Genomic DNA, 25,003 nt, shown 5'->3' with positions numbered 1-25,003 from the left:
GAAAACATGTTGTTGTTATCATTTACAGACTCGGTGAGTGTTTATGACAGCCATCACAGAAGGCCGCTGGTTAAAGGTCAGAGTTAACAGCGAAAGTCCTGATAACGTTACACGATAACGGCAGCTAGCCGGGGAAGCTAACATGCTAACATTAGCGGTTTGAAGACGAGCGTTAAGGGGAAAGTTTAACAGCCGAGTTAAAGTCAACGACATTAGGACAGCTGTTAGCTCAGGGCACTTCCTAGTACCAAATATTTATGTCAGGATTCAAGGAAATTGTCAGATAACACGACTTACCGGCTAACAATGAGCCCAACCTCGTCGATTAATTCGCTGTAAGCTGTTTATTTAGTCACCGGACACAGTTGGCTTCTGTCTCCGTCATGGGATTCTATTTCACCGTAAGGCTGGTCTTTCAGGCAAAACTTCCTGTCAAGAAACCGCTTCTAATTTTCTAACTAAAGCCGCGAGGAGTTAACTGTTCAGCACTTTGCATTGATAAATACCCCAAATCCTTTTTTCAAAATCTTTCAAACCATTTCTATATCACGTCCACTTTGTGGGAGGAGCAGCGTTACAGAAGAAATCCTGACAGGCAAAACTCAGGACAATAATATTTGCTGTTGCAGCTCTCCGTCCCTTTTCCTCCCTATAAAACTGATCTCCGATCGGCGTCTGAATCCTTCTATCGGAGCTGCTATAAAAACAATCAAATATAGAACTGATTTCCGATCAGAAAATTGACTCTGCATTGAAACAGATTGGTGTAACAGCTGAATATGACCCGCCCTGAACGATGCGGAACCTTTGTGCGTACACATTATGTGCTCCACGGACATAAACACTGATACAAACAAACGTTGAAAAGTGCCGGTTCGATGGTTTTGTCTTGCCTCTCCTGTGGACAAATGGACAAATTAATCAATCAAAGTTAACTTGTTTTAGTTGTTGGTGTTCGCAGTACTTCAGGTGAGTTTTGACCACAGTAATTATGGGAGTGCACGGACTCTGGAGGCTGCTGGAGAGCACAGGGAAACCCATCAACCCCGAGACTCTGGAGGGAAAGATCCTTGCTGTCGGTATCCTGACTTTGTGGTGATCTTTTTTTTCTTCTTTTTGTCAATTTCTCTGCCAGCTAACTAACTCATTTAATCACGTGAAGCCACAGCGTTAACCTTAACTGGACACCCCCAGACATCAGTATATGGTTGAACCAGGCAGTGAAGGGGGTGAGGGACCGTGAAGGTAACAGTGTCCAAAACGCTCACCTCCTCACTCTCTTCCACCGCATCTGCAAGCTGCTCTTCTTCCGCATCAGGCCGGTCTTTGTGTTTGATGGGGATGCACCGCTGCTGAAGAAACAGACTCTGGTGCGTCCAGTGAACCACATAACCAGCATCTGTGCAAATGTTTTTGCATATTTGTTAAAAATTGATGCCATTCTTCACTTCTTCTTTCATTTATCGTGGCTCTCCTGCAGGCTCTGAGGAGGCAGCGGAAAGAGGAGTTGAGCCGAGAGTCCAAACAGACCAATGAGAAACTGCTCAAGGCTTTCCTGAAGAGACAAGCTATCAAAGCTGCACTTGGAGACCGAAGGTAAGGGAAGAGGAGCAGTGTACAGGAGGAGGAGGAGGAGGAGGAGGAGGAGGGATGGTAAAGAAAACGCAGCACTAAGTCCTGCCTTCTTAAGGATCCCTCTTTTCTTTCCCCGCCACAGTAAGGAGCCTCTACCCAGCCTCTCCACTGTGAGGAGAGATGAGGTGGACGACATGTATGTTCTGCCAGCCCTGCCAGCTGCAGAGGAGAAGGACAAAAGCAGGTGAGGTGTCTGGGAAAGGTCACTATTCGCTGGTTATTGAGGATAAAGTGGCGAGTAATGCAGTCAGAATATCCACAGTCCAGACTTTTACATCCATCCTCTGCTTAACAAGCAGGAGCACTGAGAAAACAAACTGTTTTAGATTCATAAGGCGATCAGTCGGTCGCGAGGTAGCAATAACTGTGCAGGAAGGAGCGCTTGGCAAAGCGTGTTGTTTTATATGGTGTATTTATATTTCACTCTCACTTCAACTCTGCTGGTGCTACAATTGTTTCAGTGTGTTTCATTCTTGCAGTTCGGAAGCAGAGGAGGAGGAAGAGGAGGAGAAAGATTGGGAGGACAGGGTTGACAGTTATGACATGTATCAGGTAAAATTAGCACCTGTACACGTGAATCAAATTAAATAGCATGTTCTAAATGTATTTAACTGCTTTCATGTGGTGAAGTCAACAGTGAAAACCTCTGTTTGGGCATCATATCTTGTTTTTCATGTGTCAGTATCTTCAGTATGTCCGCTTTATGGGCCCAGCCCGGCTTTATCATTCACATTTGAAGCCAGATTGCTCCCTGTGTCTCAGGGGGAATTGTATGAAGCTCCCAACTCAGTGGACATCAACTCGGAGGAGTTTGCCAGCCTGCCCCCGGAGATGAAACATGAGATACTCAAAGAAATGAAAGAGTTCTCCAAGAGGCGCCGTACCATGTACCACAAACCTCCAGAGGTACTGTTGACTCTCATTCACATTCACACTCACACACTCAACCATCTCCTCCGCTTCAACACGGACTCTTCTTCGCTCCCTCTTAGCGGTCAGGAGACTTTTCCCAGTACCAGCTGGCCGGCCTGCTGCAGAGGAACCAGTTGAACCAGCGTCTGCAGGGCGTGGAGAAAGAGATGAGCCAGCAGAGCGCCGGCAGCGCTCCACAGCTCTGCCAACAAGACGGGGAGCAGCAGAGTCACAGCGTGGAGTCACACCGACTGGTTTCAGAGGACCATTCCCACTATATCCTCATTAAAGGTGAGAGCAGCTACAATGTTAATAGTTTTTTAGTGTTTTACAGAAAAATTCCTAATTGCCATTTTTAATTTAATTTAGATTTATTGAGCGCATCAAAAATTCTAAGTTACATTGCTCGTCTTATATTGCATCATATTGTATGTTACGTCCTTGCAAGGAGATTTGGTGCCATATTGAAATCTGTACAAACCAATGGTAACCCAGATGGCAGGAAATGAATCTATAATCTTATGGTGTGTTTTAAGTAGTGGTTGTTGTAAAATAAAGGCTGCATGTTTTACGGAAAGGACCTTTAAACAGGGTTTCATTGTGAAAGAGACACAAATCCTGTAGACACAAATCTAAAATGTCGTTTTTGTGTTTAAACCACTCGACTTTTCCTGCCTAGGTTCCAAAAAGAGAGAAACAGCCCCTGAGAGCCAACCTGCCGCAGCACCGTGGTCTGGGAGCTCCCTGTCAGGCTGCAAGAGACGAGCAGCAGACAGACCAGAGCCTTTGTGGCGTCCTGCTTGTGAGGAAGAGGAGACAGCGCGGGGTCCCTTCTCAGAAAACTCTAAACCATCTGTCTCAAAGCCGTCTCAGCCGGACAAGTCACCGCCCTCGCCTCGCACGCTCGAGGCAATCCAGGCTGCAATGAACGACGGCTCAGACGAGGAGCAGGTGGACCGGGATGAGAAGGATGGTAGCGTGTCCCCTCGTACCCTGCTGGCAATCCAGCAGGCTCTCGCTGAGGAGGAAGACGGTGCTGCTGAACATGGGGCTCTAATCAGCAACCCTCCCACCAAACTGCAGGCAAATATTCACCATCCTGTGCCACAAGTGGTCATCAGCAGTTCAGAGGAAGAGACAGAACCTGACAACGTGAACTCTTTACCTCCTGGAAAATCAGATTTTAAAGGGAACCCAACAGTCCAAATGTTACATGTGAGAGATGGAGATAGTTTGTATGTCAGTAGTTCTGAAGATGAGATGGAGGAAGTGATCGGTCAGAGAAACAAAGCACTTCGCTTTGCGGCGCTGCACCAACCTGATGAGAGAGAGATGAAGTCAGGAGGGGAGACGAAGAGAGGGCAGGTGACGGAGGACATGAGGACAGGAAGTAGAGGACCGACGGAGAAACGAGAAGAGCTGGAGATAAAAGAAACGGAGCACAGACTGATCGCAAAGAACGGCGAGCTGGTTCAACCACAGGCTGCTTCCAGTCAGGACACATTACCCATCAACCTCTCTGCTCCGATATGCGGAAAACCTCTCAGTGCGGAAACTGACCTTCATCCTGACGACGTGAAGTCGGAGAGCAGTGAGGAGAGCGAGTCAGAAGGTACAGTCACGGTTGGTTTCAGGTGGTGCTCATTCATAATTTCTTGAAGCAGTTGATATTCACAAAAGTGCTTTTTTTGCGTGTTTTCTCAGAGAGCTTCATCGAGGTGTCCGAGGAGGAATCTAAAGAGCAGGATGCAGATGATTCGCTCGTAATGATCAGAGCGAGAGGATCTCCAGATGAGGTCCATGATGATGGGCTCAAGGAGGAAGGAAACCCAGAGGAAAGTTTGACAGAGGCTCCCAGCGAACCAGCCACTGCTTTGAAATTAGACAAAGAAGAAGAAGAAGAAGAGGAGGACAAAAAGAGACAGACTGAAGAGAACGAGCCGAAGGAGTCCAGCTCGGCTCCAGCCGTCAGTGAATGGGAACAATTTGATCTGGTAGGTATTGTTAAAACACGCCAGATTTTGACTTCAATGCTATTTTAACAGGTTAGTTCAAAATTACGCAAAATATTCTTTCTGAAATTAGTTCTAGTGGTATTTAGCCCTCCATATAGACCTACATTTTATTTTTCAATATTGTGGGCACCACCACTAAGACAGAAATCTTAGGGATGAATATCTGAAAAAATGGACAAATAAAATGTGTTTGAACTGGTCAGCTGGTCTTTAGGCTGAGCTGATCAGCAGATTGATAAATCTGGTCACATTGTGGAGACTCTCCTTCCTTTTGGGGACAAAAAGTCCCCTTAATGTGAATTCTAGGGAGAAGACTTGGCTTAAGGTTAAAGTAAGGGCAGCTGGACGTGAATATATGTCAATGTAATGTACTTCAAAGTGATGGAAACACAACTCTCTCTCTCTCTGTGTGTGTGTGTGTGTGTGTGTGTTCCAGGATGAGCTGGAGGCTGTGGAGAGCTCTCTGCAGGTGGAGCAGAGCAGCCTGAGGGAGCTGAAACAGCAGCAGGAGAGGATGGCGAACACAGTCACCGGACAGATGCACCTGGAGAGCCAGGTGAACCAAAGACTCTATAAAATCACATCCACTCACACTGTGGATCATCAACATAGCTTCCAGCTGATCAACATAACTCAGAGAAGGTGTGAACTGACTGGTGAGGATACATTTCTCTGTGGTGCTTTAGCCAAACTTTCCCAGAGTCATGCAGTCAGTGCCAACTCACTCACACTCTTAGATGTCACAGGCTGCCAGTAGAGAGAGAGGGTGATAGTCATAATATCACAGACCAAAACTTATATAAAATCAGGGCAAAAGGATTTGGTATTATCAAGAATTCAGAAGACCAAATCACTGTAGTTATTCTGTGAGTGATGGCTGTTTCCCCCCTGATACCAGGAGCTGCTGCGGCTGTTCGGCGTGCCGTTCCTGGTGGCTCCGATGGAGGCCGAGGCTCAGTGCGCGGCACTCGACCGCGCTGACCACACACACGGGACCATCACGGACGACTCGGACGTGTGGCTGTTCGGAGGGCGACACGTCTACAAGAACTTCTTCAGCCAGAACAAATATGTCGAACACTACCAGTACAGTGACCTGCAGAACCTGCTGGGTCAGTGCTCGCCATCGTGTGTGTGTGTGTGTGTGTGTGTTAATGTTTGATCCTTATTAAGTATTAGATTCCTCTTGTCCTGTTTGCCAACGGTCTCCATTAACTGTGACCCACAGACAGTCTTTCACTCTAGAGTCTAAAAGATGATGGGAAAAATGTAAGTGCATTCATGATGTCAAATGTATTTAGAAAAAAATATTTCTTTCTTTTTTTTTTTTTTTTTTTTTTGGCCAGAATTTGATATTTCTCTTCCTCTTCATTTTTTCACTGGCTTTTGACTCTTTCATATTGGAGGTGCATATAGAAATTGCAACCCAGCCAACTTTCATTTAAATCAGCTAACGTCTCAATATCCCGTTTGATGGAGGAAACAAGCCAAACCACCAAGAGTCATGATACCATTTTACTGGATTATTTTTTTTTTTCTATGAAACCTATGTGTGTCTGTATATTGCAGGTTTATTCAGGCTCCCTTTTATCATATTTATTCAGTTTCATTCTCATTCTAACTGCAACTGAAGCTGATTTTTATTTTGCTGTTTTGTGTCCCGCTGAAATCAAAGAGTAGGATGTTGAAATTGTCGTAGGATAACGCATTTCCGCGCTAATCCGATGGTTTCATATTGGACATTTCAGCGACAGGTGTTTGAGTGAGAGTTTACAGATGGGCTGTCAGCAAACTGACCACAGGGCCTAAAGCTCTGGGGCACCATGCCTGATTTCAGTCATAGCGCCGTTTTAAATGCATATAATACTTAGCGATACATTACACTGGTCACATTTCCGTATGGACGACTATTCAGGCTCACAAATGCTTCTCACTGTGACCAGAGGGTGCATTTACTGTCTCCTCTCTCTCTTTCTCTCTTTCCCTCTCTCTGTCTCTCAGGTCTGGACAGGAATAAACTGATAAACCTAGCGTACCTGCTGGGAAGTGACTACACAGAGGGGGTGCCGGGGGTCGGATATGTGACTGGCATGGAGATACTGAATGAGTTCACAGGGCCAAGCTTGGACCCACTCATACACTTCAGGTGTGTGTATGTGTGTGTGTTTCAGTGTTACTGGAGGAGATTCTAGTTAAAACTAGTTTTAACAAAATGTTGTACTTTTTAACGTTGATGGTTTCTGTTCCTAAAGGCTTATTGGTGTCTTGCCTGGTAATTGTTTCTTCCCTCTAGTAAATGGTGGTCCGAGGCTCAGGAGAAAAAGCGTCTGGTGGCCGATCCTCGGGACACGAAGGTGAAGAAGAAACTGAGGGACCTAAAGCTGCAGCCTGGGTTCCCCAACCCTGTGGTGGCTCAGGCTTACCTGGAACCTGCCGTGGACCAGTCGGACAGCTCCTTCAGCTGGGGACGCCCACAACTCGACATGCTCAAAGAATATCCTTTCTCTCGCTCTCTGTGCATTTATGTGCACGTGTGTTCATGAATGTTTGAAGTTTCCTTGACCATTTTTTTTTTCACGTTCTGTCTGAGTCGTTTTGGTTGGAGCAGTCAGAAGACAGACGAGACTCTTCAACCTGTGATCAAGCAGCTCAACACCCAGCAGGTAACCCAACTAGGAAGGATACTTTTTTTTATTGTATTTACAATGACCAGAAAGCTGCCCGTCAGCACAACACATGCAGTCAGCAAGTGTGTAAAGATGTTGTAATAGTTAACAAAAAACAATGGATTAACTGTTTGAAATAGTTAAATAACACCAAAAGTAAAAGATGAGCAGTTGAAATGACTAAAAATATGAATAAACTGCTGATATAGCTAAAATGAATGTTGATTTCTTTCGCTAAAATGAATGGCTAAACAATTTAAACATAAACCTTTTACTATTGTTAGTGGTAGTATTAACTTACCAATACAAACTTGAGTAAAGCACCCTAAACATTGACAGCTCAATTGGATTAAAATAACATTGTAACAATATCCACTTTAATATACAGTAGTTAATAGTACCGAATAACAATTTATAATCTACTTGTAAGAAAATATAATATACAGGGTTCACAAAAAGTTAGGGATATTCGACTTTCAGGTGAAACTTATGGAAAATGTAAAAAGTTAATGCTACAGTGATATTATATCATGAAAGTAGGACATTTAAGTATCAGCATGCACTGGTAGTTTCTTCATCTTAAACAATTTATTGAAAGAAAATCTAACAACAGTGGAGGGTAAACGAGGGTAAACGTAAAATTGGGATGTGGCCAAAGGACGTCCACTCCTCTCCTTTCTGTGACTCTTCCAGTCTCTGTATCTCTGTTGCAACATGCTGATGACACTGTGACCCTCTAAGCTCAGTGGACACTTCTGTCTGAGGACCTGTTTGAAGCCTCCAGTTTTGAGGTGCTGCTGATCAATAGTTAGGTGTCGTCTTGGTCTCATGATGTCAGAATGTGAACAACACGATGAGGAGGACTGTTTAAATACCAATTCTAACTGAACCAGGAAATGTATTGGTGGTGGTTCATCCTGAAATTTCACCTGAAAGCCGAATATCCCTAACTTTTTGTGAGTAGTGTATATGATAAGACTGAGAGGTTTCATATTGCAGTAAATGTCTGTAACACTGTCACATCATCACTGATAGGCACACTCTGTGTCTGACTCTCCTAAAGCCTCCAGTTTGATTGTGTAAATCTGAAAAAAAAAAAAGTAATTAATGGAGAGAATACAACCACTTTGTAGTGTTATATCTTTTATATTTATCTATTACTGGTTTGGTTCAGACTCAGCTGCGGATCGACTCGTTCTTCCGCTTGGAGCAACAGGAAAAGCAGGCGATCCGCAGCCAGCGACTCCGCCGAGCAGTCACCTGCATGAAGAGAAAGGAAAGAGGAGGAGAGGAGGAGGAGGACAGTGAGGAGGAAATGCCATCACCATCCAAATCTAAGAAGGGGAATGCAGCAAGCAAGAGTCCAAAGAAGGGAGGAGGAGGAGGACGAGGAGAGAGAGAAGAGGAGCGGTCTACTGCAGGAGGAGGATTTCTGGGGTCTGAGGTGATGGTTGAACCTCCTCTTCCACCTCTGAAGGATGTAAGCAGCATCAGCCAGGAGTCACTCCCTGTGAAGTCACTCCCTGTGAAGTCACTCCCTGTGAAGTCACTCCCTCAGTCTACTAAGACTGTGCCTCAGAGGACCGGGGCGAACAGCAGCAGCAGCTCTGGCGAGGACAGCGACGGTGGCGGTCAGGTTGCTATGGTCACAGCCCGATCTGTGTTCGAAGGCAGCCGAGGCCGTGGAGCGAAAAGTGCAAGAGGGAGAGGAACCGTTAGAGGAAAGGGAAGGGGGAAGAAGCTTGGAGGAAAAAACTGAACTTCGGATATGACATTAAAATAAATTGTCTAAGCAGTCTGATATTTGATGTCAGAGATAAGTGTGAAAATCATGAAATAAGTGAAGAAATTAGCTTTAGTGTATATTTTGTCTACTATTGATGTGATAGAAAATATGTATACCTATTTAATGGTATGTTGAAGAATGAGAGAAAGTTTTGCATAAAATTTTTGAGATACATTTTTTGAAGTGTTTCTTCCTTCTGGCTCAGACTTTGCCATTTGTCATGCTAGTGTGTTAACAGTGAGACTTGGATGGGTGCAAGTTTTCAGCACCACACAACCGTCAAATTTCGAACTATATTTCAGTCCCCCCCCCCTCCCTCAGTCTGTGTTGAACACCCACCAACATGAAGGCTTTTACACATGTGAAAAACATTTTGGTGTTTCTGAATAAACACCTGAAGTCTCTATCACTTGCACCAAGTGCTATTTTAACTTCTTAGGTAAACTGAGGAGACATTTCTCCTCCCGTTCGCTTCCCAGCTCCAGTTCAGCAGTCGGACAGAGCGGCTGTTGCTGTCCGTCAGCTGTGCTGCATTAGAGAAGGGTTTAAGCATGCCCACGGAGAGCTGGAGATGTGGGGGGGAGTTGAGGGCGGACATGAAGTTGGACAAGAAGTTGGGGAAACAGTGTATTTGTGTGTAACTTAAAACCACAGAGGGCGACAGCCTGCAAGAGATCTGGATCCAGATTGACCCAAATCCAAAGGACATCCGGGATCACAAACTAAGAAGAGCAATTGGCCGCTATAAATTTTCTCTGTGAGGCATTCTCGTGCCCATGCTTGGACTCCTTCAGATATGGAGGCTCAACAGTCCAAGGCCATGGAGGACTCCAACACCAAAGAAGAAGGTGAGAATTTAGAGTACACAACAGAAAACTAAAGATTTTTCTTTCTAAATTCAGTGGCATTAATTGGTGCTGGCAGCACAGGACAGTTTGTAATTTTTTTCTGATCAACATTTTTTTTTTTTTTTTTAAAAGTCTTTAAAATTTGAGATCATATGCATGTGAAGTTGTTTATAAATCCCCCCCAAAACTGAGTGTGAATCTAAAATGGCTGTTTGTGAAATGGACTCTCTGCAAACTACTGCATGTTAGTGACATAAGTAACAAGTATTTATATACACCAAAAGCTGTAAACTGAGCTCCTGAGCTCACCCTGACCCAACTCAACCTTTGCATTGTATCTCCATGGGCTCCCCTGACCTTTTCTCTAAACCGGTGTTTCATAACTGAGGCTGTGAGTCAGAAACTCTGATTAACACGTGGCTATGGTCCGACACATCGGCACAGTGTTACAAACAAACAGAGCAGGATCAGAGGGGCTTTATGAGCCTAAATGTGTTTTATTTATGGAGCAGAGACTTAAATGTTACTTACTATGTGATACTAAAGACGGACAACATGATCACTCATCTGCTTGATTCATGGCTCTCTGACTATTTCGGTGCCGTGGTGCACAAAATAAATGAAACGCCTACCAATAATGCACAGCAGGATTGTCTGTCATGCTGTTGTTGAGATTTTCTTTCAGCTGATTTTGATGCCGTAGCTGCTGGGATTGTTGTACAAAAAACATCAAGCCATTCAAATATTTAATATTTGGTGTAATTTGGCCTATTCTTTTAGCATCCATCCATGACATTTCTCCTTCCTCTTCTCTACAATGGAAGATTTCACGTTTTAGCAGTCATTTCTCATCGCTATGTCACATCACTTTGCTGCAGCAACTTGTGTAACTCGCAAGTGCCAAGGCAGATGAGTCATATGAAGATGAAAAACTAATTAGCAGTGTGTTTTAACTCAACTTCAGGTCAGACAACTAATTTTAACCTACAATAAGGATATAGAGTTACTTGTACTGTCGTTGCCTGAGTTGTTGGAGCATCAGACACGTCTACATCGTACACAACAAAGTACAAGCAAACAGCAGAGGCAACGAGGAACTTGGTCATCTAAATGGAATTCAGCCATCCTGTTATTTCTTTAATATAATATCTGTCTCTTCTGTGGATGTCCAAGCAGGAGCTGCTGTGGATGCAGAGCTAGCCAAAGCCATAATGGCTCGAAATTTCCACCCCTCTGTCATTGGGCCAGAGGCCTGGGTGGGATACATCTTCTCTGACCAGGAGATCCGTATCAAAGAGTCCACTGACCTCTACGGAGCTGTACTCTGGCCCTCGGTACGCCCAAACTTACGCATTCTCCCAACATTTACAGTCAGCTGCCATGTATCCTCTTTATTTTGAGCCACTATCACAGGGTTATAAAGCCGTGTCCTCCCACAGGCAATGGTGTTGTGCCATTTCTTAGAGACCAACAGAGACAAATACAACCTCGCAGACAAAAATGTGATCGAACTGGGTGCCGGAACTGGGCTCCTCACCATCGTCGCCAGCCTGTTGGGTTCGTAGACAAAACAATTCAATTATTATAGTTTTCAGTCTCTTAGTCCTAATCTGTTTGTTCTCTCTCTGTCGCTGTTGTATCTCATTTAACGCTCAGCTGCTTTGTCTCTCTCCAGGTGCTAAGGTGACCTCCACCGACCTACCGGCACTGTTGGGGAACCTCCAGTACAATGTTACACGCAACACCAAGGGCCGGTGCAAGTACATCCCTCTAGTAGGTTTATATATTCAGATGTGATATAGTCAGGAGGATACTGGATGAAATATATTCAGATATATTAAAAACAGTATGTTACATTGTCTTTTTGTTGTTTTTCTTGGTGTTTTTTTGGGGTAATGGGCCAAATGTAGTAAATGTCAAAGACTTCCTTTTAAAAACAAGCTTTTTGAAATAAGGGACAGAATATGCTCGTTTAACAGTGTAGCAATCAACTCTAGATCATCTCTGTCTCCAGGTCACAGAGCTCACCTGGGGTCAGGACGTGGAGCAGCGTTTCCCTCGTGCCACTCACTGTTTCGACTACATCCTGGCAGCTGACGTGGTGTACTCTCATCCTTACCTGGACGAGCTGATGGACACTTTTGATCACCTGTGCCAGGAAAACACGCAGATCCTGTGGGCCATGCGCTTTCGTCTGGACCCAGAGAACAGCTTTGTTGATCGCTTTCGGCAGCGCTTCCACCTGGAGGAGCTGTATGACCTCCCCAGTCTGAGTATCAAACTGTACCAAGCCTGGAGGAAGGACAGAGGGACCAAGGAGGAAGGAGAGGCTGCTGCCTGAACTGTTAGACAGACAGAGAACAAGTGTCCAGATGTCTCTTCTCCTCTGAGACTTAATCGTGTTGATATGCTTGTACATCACTATGTCAAGTTGTGATCCATGTTTTTACAAATTTTATCATTATTATTTACAGTATTTACCACAACCTTCAAAATGAACACTGAATTCAATCTGCTAAAAAGTCCGATTTATTCCAGGTATGTTGCTTTGCTTTGCATTTAGGTGAACTTTAATAAACTGGCATCTCTGGATACACTTTTTATACAGACGTTTATTAAGTGGACGTTTTGGATTCATCAAAAGGTGTCACACCGTGCAAGAACCACCTCGTCGTGCTTCAGCAGCACATTCTCGCAATTGAGGTCTCAGCTGACTGTGTTGTTTTAGTCCAGTCCGCTCACTGCACTGGCAATGTGGGCAAAGATGGCTCTGGGTGAATTTCTGATGACCCTGAGGACTTTATTTAGGAGGTCTGTTGCTGTGTGACTTCATATGGACAATATGATCATGTTTTTTTATCACCACTAGAAGTGCTAGTTTCAACAAGAGCAGGAGCAACATGCATTTATTTCAGTATTTCAATAGTTATTGAATGTTTTAGCTTTAATGCTGGAATGACTGGCAGTTTTCTTAAGATGAATCCTTTGGGGACCATGAATGACTGGAGATAAAACCTGCTAACGTTAATAACAGTCAGCAGCAAGCACAACCTAGCTTAAGAGTACAACTGAGGTTGGTGAAAGTTTGACCAGGTCTGACAGTGACTAAGTTTACATGACAATATTCTAAATTTGATGTGGTTCACGTGTACACTATATTCTGTTTGGATACTCCAAATTGGACGCATATACAGTGCATTTCAAAATATGCATCTGAGTTGGGGTTTTTAACCGCCTCTGTCCTGTTCCCAGTCAGCTCTGTGCGTTTTAAACAACTAGCCGACAGTTTACAAGGCTGGAGTTAAGATGCACTTTCAAAATAAAAGCTGGCATTTCTGATTTGGAGGAGAAACAACTACTTTTAAGCATTTTAAAAGACTAGGATATGAACAGGTTTTATGTGCAAATAATTTTTCAAGGAGGTGGTTGAAGGAACAAGTAAGTCACCAGTGGAAAACTTTGAAGAATCCTATTTTCATGCAAAATGGCCCCAGTGGCTGCAGGTATTCCATTGTACTCTAACTGGATCATGCACAGCTGCATGTAAACAGGAATATTAATGGAGTATTAATTTTCTCCAGCCATGTAAATAGGTCTCTTTCTCTTTCAGAATAAGGGCAAAAACTGAAATATTTTGTGTTTGTCAGTTTAGTTAATATAGAGTCCAGCATGTCAAGCAAAGACTGAGATGTACTGAAAGGGACACTGAGCAGAGGATACACCCTTTGAAAACAATGAGACTATATGTGACACAACTGGCGACTGGCTGGTGAACATATCAGAGGATTTAGCAGCTAATGAGCCATAATAATAATAATAATAGTAATAGTAGTGAGAAAGATGTTTCCTTCAGGTGTTGGTGGAGCCCATAACAGTGGTAAAAAAGTGAATATTCAGAAAACATGATTTCAAATAATGATGTTGCTCTGTATCCATTACATGTGCAAATAAGGAACTTTTTGTCAACAGGTTTGTCGTAGTAACGTAGAAGATGATGTTATGCCAACATTGTGCTCACAGCCAGTTCCCGCTGCCCCAAAGTAACCAGATAATCAGTTATCACCATTACAGCCAGACCACTGGCCCGACTATAGACTTTTGGTTTTGTTGTTTTATTCAGCGGAAACTGCCTTTATTATTGGTCTATTACAGTAGCTGCAACAATTTTGTTGCTTAGCTTTTTACAACTGTTAGTTTTAGAGTTTTATACAGTGTTCATCATCCCTGCATAATGTGACATGCATGAAAAGCTTAGACAGTTGAGCAGGAAATCAATAGTCATAATCAAGTTAACCAAACCAGCAAATCCAACTAATTCAATGAATTCATCCACTCTGTGCAACATGCATAACATTTCACCAGAAAAACACTCAAAAAAGGTCAAATTAGAGATCACACCCATATTGGGCAGCATCCTATGTGCAGTTTTATGTTTTGGACACTCACCAGTTAGCCTGATTATTTTGGACAGAGTTAGTTGGAGCGACCTGTTATTAATGTGACCTATTAAATCTGATATCTAATTTATGGCACCAAGTCCTCCAACATTTTCCATCCTTTCATTCCTTGACCTTTTGCCACTGTGATGATATGTGTTGTTTGGCTGCAGAAACATAGGCGCGGTGAGGAGTCGGATGAAAGAGGAACAGAGAGGGTATCTAAGCTGGCAGCAGTGAAGCACCGCTTATCACTGTCAAGACAAACAAATACTTAACAGCTGAAAAACAGTCTGCGGCCTTGCAGGGATATCAGTTAGCTTTATGAGTCTTTCAACAGTCTCTTGACAACAAACAACCGTTCACTGGGAGACAGACGCTGCCTTTCGTCAAGCTTGAAAACTATCAAAATAAGGCTGCTCCACATCAACAGCACAGTTTGGCGATTACTTAACCACTGTGCACTTCCCATTAATGTGTCAAACCACCCTGAGATCCTGGATGGATTTCAGCTTTTGGGATGTGAGCGTATTTAGATTGATGATACCTGAAACTGGGAGGTGATACTTCACTGTCAAAGGCTTTTAAAACGGCAGGTCTAATTGGGGTTTGTGTTACAGGAGGCCCCTTCTTCTCTCAGGGGGTTGATACGTTGGGGATTTCGTGCCAGCCCGATCCTGTTACTGCAGAAGGCCACTGCAGAAAGCAAGTAAGCACAACGAGGACATGTTCAAGACAACATGCGTCATTTTCACATTGATCTACTTTTCATTTACGTTATCGTCTGATACAAGTTTTGCAAAAGAAGGTGCACCAATTTAAAAGAAATTAAAAGTGAGAGTTTAGGAGGCTTTAAGTTTTTAAATGTTTTCATGACAACACAAAGGCTCTTTCTGAAGATGTGTTCAAGCCAAACACAAATCCTATATTGACCGTTAAATAAAGCTGAAGCATCACCAGCGATTATGTACAATATCCCAATATTTGAACCCAAAATCCAAATCTCAAAAAGTTATTTGATCATTGCAACTGGAAACTGGAGTTAGTGCAGCCATGTTTACAGGTCTAGTATTCCTTCATGTTATATCCATTCAAACTATATCCCATGTGAGGTTACAGACCTTGGAGAGAAGCTTCCAGGAAGCACCAGCAGGGAAGTCCATACACAACACCGGAATCAACGATCCGAGGCTGTTGGTGTCATAACATTGCTGTCGTTGGATCTCTCCTTTTGGCTCTCTCACTCGTCTTCGTTAGTGTGTGTTTGTGTTTGTGTGTGTGTGTGTGTGGTTGTGTGTTTATATCTACGTGCGCTCTGCTCTTGAATCTTGCATGTGTTTATGTATATTGGGCACGGCTCTAAAAATACCCCCATGCCCTTGTGATGAAGATGGGTGTGTCCAATAGGATGCTGAGTCTCTATAACCTTGCAGTCAGAGGTCCCCAGATGCACTCAGATTGCTCCTCTCACTGGGAAATAAAGCAGCATTAAGTCAAAGGTCACAGGTAGGGTGTCCGTTTTTACTATATTTATGGAAGTACTTGTAGAGAGAAGTTTTTAACATGAATTTGGATAGTATGTAGTTTATTGTGCACTGCTTATATGAGATGGTCACATTTGAGGGGTGTGTTCTCCCAGAGTTGTTTTGCCTCATTTAGCTGACTGTAGGGCTGCATTTAGAGTCAAAAGAAAATAAATGACAATGTAAACACAGCAAAAGTATGGAGAGAAAGGCTGAAATTACAGTAGAAAAATAAGTAAGCTAAATGTTATGTTGTCTTTTTTTTTTAATGATTATTTCACAATAGAATCAAAAACAACTAAGAACACTATCACATTAAAAGACAGAACATGATTACATTAGTAAAATGTTTCATTGAAGCTCAGTCTCTAATGCGCTTGATATACTTTCTCTATTTTGACATGCTTTACATGCTAACACATATCTGTGCATCCAACAGTCTACAGGATTTTATATGGATACTTTATTTGTGGATTATATGAGAAGCGAGCAGGAGGAGGAGGAGGAGGAGGAGGAAGAGGAAGAGGAAGACGATGATGACAATGATGAGGAAGATAAAAAGGAAGAAAAAGGTAACATGAATATAACAATTCAATCCAAATCCAAAATTCAGACAACAGAGATCTCAGCGTCTGACTTTTGTATCGCTCAGATGAATCAGCCGCGCAGAAGCAACAAAGACCAGCCTGGGCTCCGTGTTTCTTCTACAGGACAGACAGAGAGGTGTACTATTATGTGGGGCAGGAGATCCTCATCGAAGAGGGCCTTGACTCCTATGCAGGCATGATATGGCCGGCAGTGAGTAGCACCTTTATTCAGATTTGCAACCTCATTTGCCACAATATGACATACATACTGTGCGGATTATGACACAATAGACCCCTGCACCCAAGCAAGACAGGTACACTGACTAGCAGCCAGCACAATAATTACATTCGCATGCACCTCAAGGCGCCTTAGGCAGAGCTTCTAATGCTGTCGCTTTGGTTTTGGTTTTTGGATCTCTGCCCATAGAGTTGAAGGGCCCATATTGCATGCATGCAGAACTCTGCCGCTCTAAAGTCCTACAGATAAGATCACTTTAAATGTGTCATGCTGGTTTCTCCCATGTGAGATCTTATAAGTGAATGTTTTGGCTACTCCTTCAGGCCCGCTCGGTAATCCTTCCATGTATAGTACCAACCTGTATGGCTCTGTTTACCTGATTCAGTCACTAGTCAGAGTGTTAGCGTCAGTTCTGGATTATTGGGATGTCATACATCAACATGCTGCTGCCTCCGCTCTGATGGCCCCTCTATCCTCTAGACTCTATCCTCAGCCTGCCTAAGACACCCTTAAACACATTAATCTACAAAGGCTTTGCTGGTAAATTATCTCATCTTTGCCTCTGTGGCCTTCTGTGGCCTATATTTAACCTGCTCCAGGAGATCTGAACCGTGAAACACCTCTCTGTAACTCATCTTGACCTTCCCTCAGGCTCTGGCCCTCTGTCACTACCTGGACACACATCGGGAGCAGTTGAGTCTTGTGGACAAGGCCGTCCTGGAGATCGGGGCAGGAACCGGCTTGGTGTCTGTTGTAGCAACGCTCCTCGGTAAGAAGTTCACTTTGCCATTGGGGCAGGTACAGAGTACAAGTCAGTCAAAAAACAAGAGACGAAAACGAAACACATTAAGTAAAAATAGAGTTGATGCACATGGGCCATAATGGTTGTGCTAGTGTGAGAGTGTCAATCAGTACGTAAAGAGATGCTTTCGGTAATTAACAGGTAGTTCTTTCCAGTGTGTAGTGTGTTTGAGTTCATGGGCCCTCTTGGAGTGTCTCTGACAGGCCTGAAAGAGGAGAAATGATGAGCCTGAGAGGTTATCTATTATTTCTGAAAAAGATTTGAAAGATTTGATCCTCAGGTGCTTGGGTGACGGCCACAGACCTTCCAGTGGTCCTGAACAACCTCAGAGTCAACTTGAGCAGGAACACCCGGGGACGCTGCAGGCACACGCCCCAGTTGGCAGCTCTGTCCTGGGGCTACGACCTGGAGAGCACATACCCTACATCCGTGTATCACTACGATTACGTGCTGGCAGCTGACGTGGTCTACCATCACGACTTCCTGGACGAGCTCCTGGTCACCATGAAGCATTTCTGCAAACCAGGAACGACTTTGATCTGGGCCAACAAGGTCAGGTTTGAGACGGATCTGACTTTCATGGAGAATTTTAAAAAGAGTTTTCACACAAGCCTGCTGGCTGAAGACGGAGAGATGAAGATCTTCATGGCAACGTGTAGAGAGGAAGAGGAAGGAGATGATGCAGGGATGGAAGCTGAGGAAGAAAAGAGGGTGGAGGTTGAGGATGAGGATGAGGAGAGCGAAGAAAAGGCTGTGCAGGAAAAACGCAATGACATTGAGCTGCACTACGTCAACATAGAGAAAAATAAAGGAAAAGAAGATGATGTAGCAGAGGAGCCTCTTATGTCAGAGCCTGAAAGAGGAGATGGTGAGGAAGAAATGCATGAGTCTGATGAGGAGGAGGAGGAGGAGGAGGAGGTAACGGCCTTCAAAGATGCCGACCATAGAGAGGACGAGGAGGACAAACCAGGAAACAGTGATTCGAGTAGTTGCACCACAGCCGGCAATGGACACGTTAAAGGTGAGTTGTCTCTTTCTGTATCAACACAAGTCCCACTTCCTCCTGTTTAAAGGGTCAGTTCGCCCAAATTGCATTCGTCTTTCCAGCTATGAGGACATGAAGAAACTTTTTCTATCATCTGCTTAAGTTTTGAAATGTCCACCACCACCTCTATATCATAGGGATTACGTCTTCAGTGGGAAGTAGGTCTAAGGAAAAGTGTTTGCAGCCTGTAGATGTCTTGAGCAACAGAGAAACTCATCCAGGAAAGAAATATTCCAATACAGAGAAACCACAGAAAGTGAGAAAATATGTTGAGGTGAGCCATCCTTTTAACATGCAGTATTTTCCATCGCCACAAACAAGGTTACACATGATCAGAAGCTACGACAGCATTTATTTTTCCTTGGCCTTTACTTCTATCTGGCTCAATTACTGCTGCCGTCTTGTGCTTTGGCAACTTACTCTTGGATAAAAAAAAGAGGGTTGGGACATTAATGTATCTGGCAGGATTAGTGGCAGTTAGTTAAATTTGAGATGCGAGATGCGAGACACGAGGTGAAACCAGATGGACGTGGAGCCAAAATGTGGTGAGGCCAAAACTATTATGAACTGTCCAATTGTGAAGAGTGTCTGAACTTATAAGGAAGAGAAGCAGGGACTCGTTTTTTCATTCCAGCGAGGTTGTTTGGTTCACATCTTAAAATGTTTTGTCTCTTCTTGTGCCTGTCAGAGCACTGATGCCTTTTTATTGCATCACATCAACGTACTGAGACATTCGATTTTCTTTTTAACTTGTGTTTCACGTTAATATTGTTGCATTGTGTGTTTACATTGTATTTAAACTTTATTTTTGCCTTTATTGTTTCACCTCCGTTACAATTTTGATCCATCCTCTCTTCACAGGACAGACGCACATCAAACAAACAGCTGAGCAGCCGTACAGGCCACCAGGCTGGGTTCCCAACATCCACCGCAGCCTTGATAAAGATATCTACCACTACGCTGGGCAAGACATCGTCATTTATGAGTCCATAGACTCCTTTGGAGCGGTAATGTGGCCAGCGGTGAGCGCATCAGAAAGCATTGAACAAATACACCATTTATACAAATAGTTGGATACATATGTAGAAAACAAATCACAGGAAGGGGTCTGTATCGGTTTGTCCTGCAGGCATTGGCCCTGTGCTCCTTCCTGGACAACAACAGACAGAGGGTGAAGCTGCAGGGAAAGGAGGTGCTGGAGCTGGGAGCAGGAACAGGACTGGTAACCATTGTGGCCAGTCTGCTGGGTGAGGACTCTCCAGTTCCATTCAGACAACATATATATATATATATACACTACCGTTCAAAAGTTTGGGGTCACCCAGACAATTTTATGTTTTCCATGAAAAGTCACACTTTTATTTATCAAATGAGTTGCAAAATGAATAGAAAATATAGTCAAGGTTAGAAATAATGATTATTATTTGAAATAATAATTTTTTTCCTTCAAACTTTGCTTTCGTCAAAGAATGCTCCATTTGCAGCAATTACAGCATTGCAGACCTTTGGCATTCTAGCTGTTAATTTGTTGAGGTAATCTGGAGAAATTTCACCCCACGCTTCCAAAAGCCCCTCCCACAAGTTGGATTGGCTTGATGGGCACTTCTTGCGTACCATACGGTCAAGCTGCTCCCACAACAGCTCAATGGGGTTGAGATCTGGTGACTGCGCTGGCCACTCCATTACAGATAGAATACCAGCTGCCTGCTTCTTCCCTAAATAGTTCTTGCATAATTTGGAGGTGTGCTTTGGGTCATTGTCCTGTTGTAGGATGAAATTGGCTCCAATCAAGCGCTGTCCACAGGGTATGGCATGGCGTTGCAAAATGGAGTGATAGCCTTCCTTATTCAAAATCCCTTTTACCTTGTACAAATCTCCCACTTTACCAGCACCAAAGCAACCCCAGACCATCACATTACCTCCACCATGCTTGACAGATGGCGTCAGGCACTCTTCCAGCATCTTTTCAGTTGTTCTGCGTCTCACAAATGTTCTTCTGTGTGATCCAAACACCTCAAACTTCGATTCGTCTGTCCATAACACTTTTTTCCAATCTTCCTCTGTCCAATGTCTGTGTTCTTTTGCCCATATTAATCTTTTCCTTTTATTGGCCAGTCTCAGATATGGCTTTTTCTTTGCCACTCTGCCCTGAAGGCCAGCATCCCGGAGTCGCCTCTTCACTGTAGACGTTGACACTGGCGTTTTGCGGGTACTATTTAATGAAGCTGCCAGTTGAGGACCTGTGAGGCATCTATTTCTCAAACTAGAGACTCTAATGCACTTGTCTTCTTGCTCAGTTGTGCAGCGGGGCCTCCCACTTCTCTTTCTACTCTGGTTAGAGCCTGTTTGTGCTGTTCTCTGAAGGGAGTAGTACACACCGTTATAGGAAATCTTCAGTTTCTTGGCAATTTCTCGCATGGAATAGCCTTCATTTCTAAGAACAAGAATAGACTGTCAAGTTCACATGAAAGTTCTCTTTTTCTGGCCATTTTGAGAGTTTAATCGAACCCACAAATGTGATGCTCCAGATACTCAACTAGCTCAAAGGAAGGTCAGTTTTATACCTTCTCTAACCAGCTAAACTGTTTTCAGCTGTGCTAACATAATTGCACAAGGGTTTTCTAATCATCCATTAGCCTTCTAAGGCAATCAGCAAACACAATGTACCATTAGAACACTGGAGTGATGGTTGCTGGAAATGGGCCTCTATACACCTATGTAGATATTGCATTAAAAACCAGACATTTGCAGCTAGAATAGTCATTTACCACATTAACAATGTATAGAGTGTATTTCTGATTAGTTTAATGTTATCTTCATTGAAAAAACAGTGCTTTTCTTTCAAAAATAAGGAAATTTCTAAGTGACCCCAAACTTTTGAACGGTAGTGTATATATATATATATATATAATATAATAATAAAAAAATATATATATTTAATATAAGCCCACAAAGATCACAATTGATGAAATCATAAATTTGATGATTTTATCAACAGACTAAACAAAACAAGAACGGTCTAAGTTTAAACCTCAACAAGGGTCACCAATACGGGCCTTTTTCTGTTACTGTTGCTATGGTGATGGCATGCTTCGTGTCTCTGCGTCCTCAGGAGCTTCAGTCACAGCCACAGACTTACCTGAGGTGTTGAGTAACCTCCAAGCCAACGTGATGAGGAACACCAGGGGACGTTGCAGGCACCTGCCCCAGGTGGAAACTCTGTCCTGGGGTCACGACCTAGAGCGCACCTTCCCTACATCCGTGTATCACTACGACTACGTGCTGGCAGCTGACGTGGTCTACCATCACGACTTCCTGGACGAGCTCCTGGTCACCATGAAGCATTTCTGCAAACCAGGAACGACTTTGATCTGGGCCAACAAGGTCAGGTTTGAGACGGATCTGACTTTCACGGAGAACTTTAAAAAGAGTTTTCACACAAGCCTGCTGGCTGAAGACGGAGAGATGAAGATCTTCATGGCAACGTGTAGAGAGTGACGGACAGACGCGGTAATGGATAGATGGATCGCTCAATGGCCCCACAGCAACAGAGTGTATATTCAAGTTTACAGTAAGGCTACATTAAAAGCAGTAAAGCAATTTAAATTTGACAGTAGAACAGCTAACAGGTTTCCTTTGATGATTTCCTGTAATATTTTGTATATAAATCTGAAAAAAGTACAGAAAAAAGTGGAGAAGAGTGTCAGTTTGGATTTGTAGTGAAAGGAAGGTGTGGTTTATACAGAGTCTGCACAGCCTGTCATCTCCAGCATGAACAAAATACTATATTTCAGCAGTAAAATTTTCAACCATCATCACAACTGTGTGATTAACCTGGGAAATATCACTTTTAAAGATGCCAAACAGCCACTTTTCTCCCTCTAGGAGGGGTCTGGGGGGGGTCAGATGCTGCTACCCTTAACATGTGTGCACCTTGGGAGTGAGAGAACAGGGTGTGGATAAATATTCAAATATACAGTGCTGATATACAGTACCAGTGAAAAGCATCAACACACCTTCTCATGTAACGTTGCTTTATTTGTATTATTGTAAAACATATTCTGGTTTGTTTAACACTTTTTTGATGACTCCTTAATTTAATATGTGTTCCTTCATAATTTTAATGTCTTCAGTATTAAACTATGTAGAAAATAATGAAAAAAAAGAAAAGCCATTGAATGACAGGGTGTATACAAACTTTTGACTGGTACTGTATGTAAGGTTATAAGGTTTATTATGCTTTGCACTGTTATGAAGAGCAGGACAGTCTGTGTTTTAGCTTAGTTGTTGTCTGAACTATAAACTTTATCACATAGTATGGAAGAGAGACAAGTAGTTGATGGATTGATTGATTGACATCTTTTCTATCATTTTTCCAGCTTCTCAGATGTGAAGATTTAATGTTTTTCTTTTAATTTTTGTAACCGAAATATCTTTTTTTTTTTTTTTTACATTTCTGTGGTTCAACAGTTAAAAATAATTTGAAAGAAAACCCTTTGTCTCTTAACTTCTTCTTGTACTTTATCTTTTTCAAAGTTTCAAATGCAGAGGGTAACGAAAAGAAACCGCTCGCTTCGAAAGCTTCAAACAAAACAACAAAAACACAGAAGCCGTTACCAGATGGGTTGACACTCATTTGTTCTGCATGGCTGTATGTACGAGTGATGACCAAGACACATTTCAAATTCTTCCAAATCGTTTTTATTCAGTGTCGTTTTCCTTGTTTGTGACTTAATTCCATGTGACCACAAAATATGTGACAGTAGCTCGGGGTCTTTCTCACGTCATTGAGGAAGAATGGATATAAAATAATACTAATAAGAGCATACAACCTTATCTCATAACATTCTGTAAAATATTGGCATTTACTAGATTTTATGACTATAAATATAAACACTCAACATCCGGAAGAAGCATTTCTGAAGTGTTTCCTGACACCGGCAGAGTGAGAGCAACAGAGGTGCCAGAAATGGACGGTACAGTCCTGTGGTGAAAGTTAAGGCCATTTTCGGAGAGACTGTCATTGGCAACGCGTACGGTAGACAGCTGAGCCCTGAACGAAACATCTATCTGAACCAAACCCCAAACACAGACGACAGGAGAAAAAAAGGACGAAGAAAAGAAGAAGCGGAAAGTAAAAAGTGAAGATGATGAGGACAAACTCTGTCAGAAACCAAACCCAACGGACTCCAGTGAGACCCTGCGCACCCGGAGAGGCCTGTGCTGAGGACGCTGCAGACAAGTCGCAGCTAAAAACATAATCACTTCTAGGAGTAGGAGTAAGAGGCATTCTTTCTTTGACAAACTAACTTAATACGAGAAAATCATTCTTTGGTTAAACTGACACTACAGACAGTGACAGGAAACCACTCTGTTTTTTTTAAATCTATAAGCTGTAATGGTCGAGAATCTCAAATATAAATGTTAAAGACGTATTATGTAGTCTGTACCTGTGTCTGCTCCTCTTTTTGCACTGCCACTATGAAAACCATGTGTCCTCATTTGTTATCCGATTCAGGAGGGGTAAAGGACCATACCAGCTGTTTTTACACATTTTAGCTCATCAGCCAAAAACAGTGCATGCTTGATATTTACAAATGCATGCAGTGCTGTTTCAGGTTTACAGATTCGTTTTCTAGTCATCGTTTCCCACTAATCTCTGTATGACGAGAAAAAGCTGAAGATTACAAGTGTGAAAATGAAAAAAACGTTGTGAGAATGGAGTTAGAGAGACACATGCTCACCATCTCTGCTTGAGGCTCAACGCAACATTAGCCACTACAAGCAGAACACACCCAGCTGAACTGAGTTTTTCTTAAAAAAAACTGTCCATTGTCAGTCTGACAATGTTGCTGCTAAATTGGTGCAGAGCTCTTTCATGTTGTATTTCATCATAGTGAACATCATGTCTGTATTCATTTTTTGTTAAAGTTGCATCTCTTTGCAGAGTAAAGCACTGCAGCAACTTTGATTATTTATATGCATCATCTGAACGTGTGGTTTTAGCTCTCAAGTATTTAAATAATCATGACTAAACAGGCACCAGTCAAAGTTAAAGTTTTGGGGAAAAAAAAAATTATTAAAAGATGTACAAAGCTAATTTGCTTCATCATGACTGTGTGGGTGTAGTTTAGTAAGACTCGATCAAACCTGTCATTATGTTTTGATTAAAATATTGCCAAATCCTGGTAGCTACATAGATATCCCGATAACGGATATCCAAGGCCACAACATTTCGGTTAATCTCTTCATAAATCTGCCTATGAATGCAGATGAATCTAAAAAAAAAAAAAGGCAAAATCGTTGTCAGATGATGGCCGATGGGTCAATGCTTTCTGCCTCATTTGCTCAAACGTGGTTGGTCATTACGACTCAGACGTCAAAACGCATGGTTCCGATATCAAAAACACTTTCAGCAGATTCTGCATTCACATGCAAATATCTGTTTATAGGGATTAATGCAGACTTGGTGTTCACTATGGCTTTAAACAACTCAAGAAAATGTCAAAA

The 25,003-nt window shown here is 42.9% G+C and overlaps 4 protein-coding genes across 6 annotated transcripts in view; 3 read left to right on the top strand and 1 right to left on the bottom strand.

The window, feature by feature from the left end:
• The window catches only part of blzf1 (basic leucine zipper nuclear factor 1), a 160,835-nt gene extending 160,405 nt beyond the window's left edge, over positions 1-430 (bottom strand). For both annotated transcript variants that reach the window (XR_011584407.1, XM_070833296.1), the window contains exon 1: positions 298-430. The gene's annotated coding sequence lies outside the window, so the exon portion shown is untranslated. The remainder of the gene's footprint in view (positions 1-297) is intronic.
• Positions 431-970: 540 nt separating this feature from the next.
• ercc5 (excision repair cross-complementation group 5) lies at positions 971-9,151 on the top strand. The gene is made up of 15 exons (XM_070831244.1): positions 971-1,079; positions 1,195-1,370; positions 1,481-1,596; positions 1,718-1,819; positions 2,115-2,187; positions 2,398-2,541; positions 2,628-2,838; positions 3,227-4,159; positions 4,252-4,541; positions 4,999-5,118; positions 5,461-5,674; positions 6,564-6,708; positions 6,856-7,056; positions 7,141-7,225; positions 8,403-9,151. Exons 1-15 carry the CDS (start codon positions 992-994, stop codon positions 8,985-8,987), a joined length of 3,483 nt encoding a protein of 1,160 aa, XP_070687345.1. The 5' UTR covers positions 971-991; the 3' UTR covers positions 8,988-9,151.
• Positions 9,152-9,585: 434 nt separating this feature from the next.
• On the top strand, positions 9,586-12,390 carry mettl21e (methyltransferase like 21e). 2 transcript variants are annotated; one of them, XM_070831263.1, is made up of 5 exons: positions 9,586-9,862; positions 11,039-11,196; positions 11,302-11,419; positions 11,538-11,635; positions 11,877-12,390. In XM_070831263.1, exons 1-5 carry the CDS (start codon positions 9,811-9,813, stop codon positions 12,201-12,203), a joined length of 753 nt encoding a protein of 250 aa, XP_070687364.1. In that variant the 5' UTR covers positions 9,586-9,810; the 3' UTR covers positions 12,204-12,390. The 2 variants fall into 2 exon arrangements, with proteins under 2 accessions (XP_070687364.1, XP_070687356.1); XM_070831255.1 differs by having other exon boundaries at positions 11,036-11,196.
• A 3,372-nt stretch (positions 12,391-15,762) lies between these two features.
• Positions 15,763-22,948, top strand: LOC139202452 (uncharacterized). The gene is made up of 8 exons (XM_070831946.1): positions 15,763-15,804; positions 16,268-16,393; positions 16,474-16,619; positions 17,298-17,415; positions 17,729-18,469; positions 19,355-19,515; positions 19,623-19,740; positions 21,606-22,948. Exons 2-8 carry the CDS (start codon positions 16,276-16,278, stop codon positions 21,989-21,991), a joined length of 1,788 nt encoding a protein of 595 aa, XP_070688047.1. The 5' UTR covers positions 15,763-15,804; positions 16,268-16,275; the 3' UTR covers positions 21,992-22,948.
• Positions 22,949-25,003: the final 2,055 nt, after the last annotated feature.

The sequence above is a fragment of the Pempheris klunzingeri genome, chromosome 1 (genome assembly GCF_042242105.1).
Source record: "Pempheris klunzingeri isolate RE-2024b chromosome 1, fPemKlu1.hap1, whole genome shotgun sequence".
Taxonomy (NCBI): domain Eukaryota; kingdom Metazoa; phylum Chordata; class Actinopteri; order Acropomatiformes; family Pempheridae; genus Pempheris; species Pempheris klunzingeri.
Note: the sequence above shows the minus strand (reverse complement) of the source record. Positions and strands in the feature narration are given on the sequence as shown.

Coding starts and splice junctions, on each gene's coding strand:
- ercc5 (XM_070831244.1), top strand. CDS start 992: ATGGGAGTGCACGGACTCTGGAGGCTGCTGGAGAGCACAGGGAAACCC. Junction 1,597..1,717: donor GCTGCACTTGGAGACCGAAG/GTAAGGGAAGAG, acceptor TCCCCGCCACAG/TAAGGAGCCTCTACCCAGCC. Junction 7,226..8,402: donor AGCAGCTCAACACCCAGCAG/GTAACCCAACTA, acceptor GGTTTGGTTCAG/ACTCAGCTGCGGATCGACTC.
- mettl21e (XM_070831255.1), top strand. CDS start 9,811: ATGGAGGCTCAACAGTCCAAGGCCATGGAGGACTCCAACACCAAAGAA. Junction 9,863..11,035: donor CTCCAACACCAAAGAAGAAG/GTGAGAATTTAG, acceptor TGGATGTCCAAG/CAGGAGCTGCTGTGGATGCA. Junction 11,636..11,876: donor GGTGCAAGTACATCCCTCTA/GTAGGTTTATAT, acceptor CTCTGTCTCCAG/GTCACAGAGCTCACCTGGGG.
- LOC139202452 (XM_070831946.1), top strand. CDS start 16,276: ATGGATACTTTATTTGTGGATTATATGAGAAGCGAGCAGGAGGAGGAG. Junction 18,470..19,354: donor CGGCAATGGACACGTTAAAG/GTGAGTTGTCTC, acceptor CTCTCTTCACAG/GACAGACGCACATCAAACAA. Junction 19,741..21,605: donor CATTGTGGCCAGTCTGCTGG/GTGAGGACTCTC, acceptor CTGCGTCCTCAG/GAGCTTCAGTCACAGCCACA.